The sequence below is a fragment of the Myodes glareolus genome, chromosome 5 (assembly GCF_982192425.1).
Source record: "Myodes glareolus chromosome 5, mMyoGla1.1, whole genome shotgun sequence".
In the NCBI taxonomy this organism is placed as follows: Eukaryota; Metazoa; Chordata; class Mammalia; order Rodentia; family Cricetidae; genus Myodes; species Myodes glareolus.
The window spans coordinates 12,502,893-12,505,645 of NC_142030.1; the positions used below are offsets into that span (position 1 = coordinate 12,502,893).

The window sequence follows — 2,753 nt, forward strand, 5'->3', positions numbered from 1 at the left end:
GTGGCGTCCTTGGCCACCAATTCAGGGAGCTGAAACACTGGTGGCGTCACGTTCGATTTCAACCCTTGATTTTCTAGACTTCCAACCAGCACCTCCGAGGCATCTACTCGCCCACTCTGTCCTCTCTTATCAAAGCACTCCGTGCACTGAGGCCTTCAAAGACCTGATGGCGCAAGGTTGCATTATGAAGTGGCGGGAGCGTCATAGGCCACGTGTATCCCAGGATCTGAGAGTGGGGTGGGTGTTCTCAGTGGCCCCCTGGAGGTCCCCGACCTTCGTGTAGACTCTGGGCCCGCCGGGAAGAGAGCATGGCCGGCTTCCACCTCTTCTCTCCATGGCCCTATGGGGAGTTTGGGGAGCCCTCTGCCAGTGGAGAGCTGGAGTTCGCAGCACCGCTGGGCTGGCCTGAGCCGACCCTGAGCCCCTGGGCCCGGACTCCTGTCGCAGAGTCCGAGACCGGGGTGCCCTGGGTGCACCAGAAATGTTTGCCCACGGGGCGTCCCCGACGGCGTGGGCATACCTCCTCGCCACGAGAAAGCCGCAGCCTGACACGCGTGGCCCGGAGACCCTCGGACCGCACCAGGAAACACAAGTCTGGAAGCAGGCGCCTGGAAGAAGCCAGCGGGGAGGCACCGACCAAGTCCAGCAGGACCTGGCAGCAGCAGCAGCAGCAGCAGGATCAGCCCTACCCGCGCTATCCTGCAGCCCCTGGAGATTCGTCCCCACCGTATCCCAGGAGAGCTTTTAGCCCCCAGAGTGTCGAGACTTTGTTTTTAGAAAAGACACACAACAGAGACCGGTGGGCAGTGCCCGTATGCAGACATGTAGGTCTCTGGTCCCCTTCCTCGGTTCTCACTGACAAGTCCTCTGCGCACTCCTTAGAGTTCCGGAAGCAATCCACCAGTGTGAGCTCGCAGAAGAGGGTTAGTGGCCACCGGACCGAGTCCTTAGCCAACCAGCATTCCCAGGCCTCCGACTCCTGCAAAGAGGAGAGTAGCCAGCACGCTCAGGTCCTCAAGAGCAAGCTGGACGAAGCAGTGATATCCTCCAGGGACCATAAGATCGTGGCCCTGGTGCTGAGCCGGCTCAAGAAGGCCCAGAGGATGCGAGAACTGCAGCACCAGGCAGCAGTCGCCTGGGAAGAGCTGAAGCGCTCAGACCAGAAAGTCCACCTGACCCTGGAGAGAGAGCGCAGGCTGCTGCTGCAACAGAGCCAGGAGCAGTGGCAAGGGCAGAAGGAACTGCACAAGCCACGGAAGGGCCATGAGCAGCTTCGCCAGGGCCAGGAGCCGGTTCTCCGGCAGGATCGCCAGGAGAAGAGCACGGTTCAGTCGGAGAGTGGGAGTGGGTTGCGGGAGCCGCCTGACGACCCACCGGAGAACGACCGAGGCGTGGACAAGCTCGACAGGGCGCATGCACAGGCTGAGCACCTCAAACAGTGTCAAGAGCAACGTCTGCGGGAGCAGGAGAAGGCGCTGCAGGGTCTGCGGGACCTGAAAAGGCTGCAGCTGCAAAAGAGGATGGAGACAGCCTGTCACAAGAGGCAGCAGCACCTGGCAGAGAACCAGCGGAAGGTCCAGGACAGCAACCTGAGCTCGGTCGTCAACTTCCAGGCCCGCAAAGTTCTCATGGACAGCCAGGCCAAGGCGGAGGAGCTGCTCAGGAAGTTGTCGCTGGAGCAGAGTTTCCAGCGCTCCCAGGACATCCAAGAAAGTCTGGCTAAGGAGAGACATCTAGAGCAGCGGGGGAAGGCCCAGGGGGAGGCAGAGCAATTTCAGCGAGTGAGGCGACAAGTGGAGGAGGCAGAGGAGCGCCTCATGAGCAAGCAGGTACTGGCAGAGCTGGCTGAGCAGAAGATCAGGCAGGCCAGAGGTCATGCGCACAAGACCACCAGGGACAGGGCGCAGCACCTGCAGGAGCTGAACATCCTGCGTGAGAGGAACCATCACGTCTTGAAGTTGAAAGCGGAGAAGGAGGAGAAGTGTCACATTGAGGGTATCAAGGAAGCCATCAAGAAGAAGGAACAAAGAGCGGAACAGATGACCCGAGGGAAAGATCCCATCTTCCAGGAGTTCCAGAAGGTTCCCCCAGCCTCCAAGACAGACCGCTGCTTTGACTACCTGGCCGCAGAGGCCCAGCTGCCCATAGGCCAGCAGAGTGGAATCTACTGAGAACCCAGGAGGAAGAAGGCATAACCTGGCAGCCACACAAACACGTCATCATGTGATTCGGCTTTATAATCTGATTTTAACCGAACATTGATTTTTAAAAGATATATAAAATAGCTGCAATTTCCTCCCATGAATTAGTTCATTGATTCACTTGGATGGTGTCGATGGGGTTGAGGAGAAAAAGTGGGGGGCAGGTATGAAAACTGTTTAGCTTTTGAGTTTTGAGGTGAAACAGAAAACATTCATTTGCCTTTCAAGGAATCTAGAAGCACTCATGGAACCGGAGTTAGAGGAGTCAGAAAAGAAAGTACAATTGGATGGGCGGTGGAGGTGCAAGCCCTGAACCCCAGCACTGGGAAGGCAGAGGTAGGCAGATCTCTGTGCGTTCTAAGGCCAGCCTGGTCTACAGAGTGAGCCACAGGACGGCCAGAGCTACACAGAGAAACCCTGTCTCAAAGTACCAATCTATAGATAATAGACAACTGGGAATAGAGTTTTATGGTATAACTTGGTAAGTCTTGTCCTAATCTGCAACCCGAGAACAGTGAAATGTGAGGCCTGAGGAGTCTTTGGGGTGAAAAG

General features: G+C 57.1%; 1 protein-coding gene across 1 annotated transcript; it reads left to right on the top strand.

Annotated features, from left to right (window-relative positions):
* Positions 1–237: 237 nt before the first annotated feature.
* Positions 238–2,305, top strand: Ccdc185 (coiled-coil domain containing 185). Its single transcript, XM_048439313.3, has one exon. It carries the CDS (start codon positions 309–311, stop codon positions 2,169–2,171), a length of 1,863 nt encoding a protein of 620 aa, XP_048295270.3. The 5' UTR covers positions 238–308; the 3' UTR covers positions 2,172–2,305.
* Positions 2,306–2,753: the final 448 nt, after the last annotated feature.

What these genes read in the sequence shown, in the direction of transcription:
- Ccdc185 (XM_048439313.3), top strand. Translation starts at nt 309, where the DNA reads ATGGCCGGCTTCCACCTCTTCTCTCCATGGCCCTATGGGGAGTTTGGG.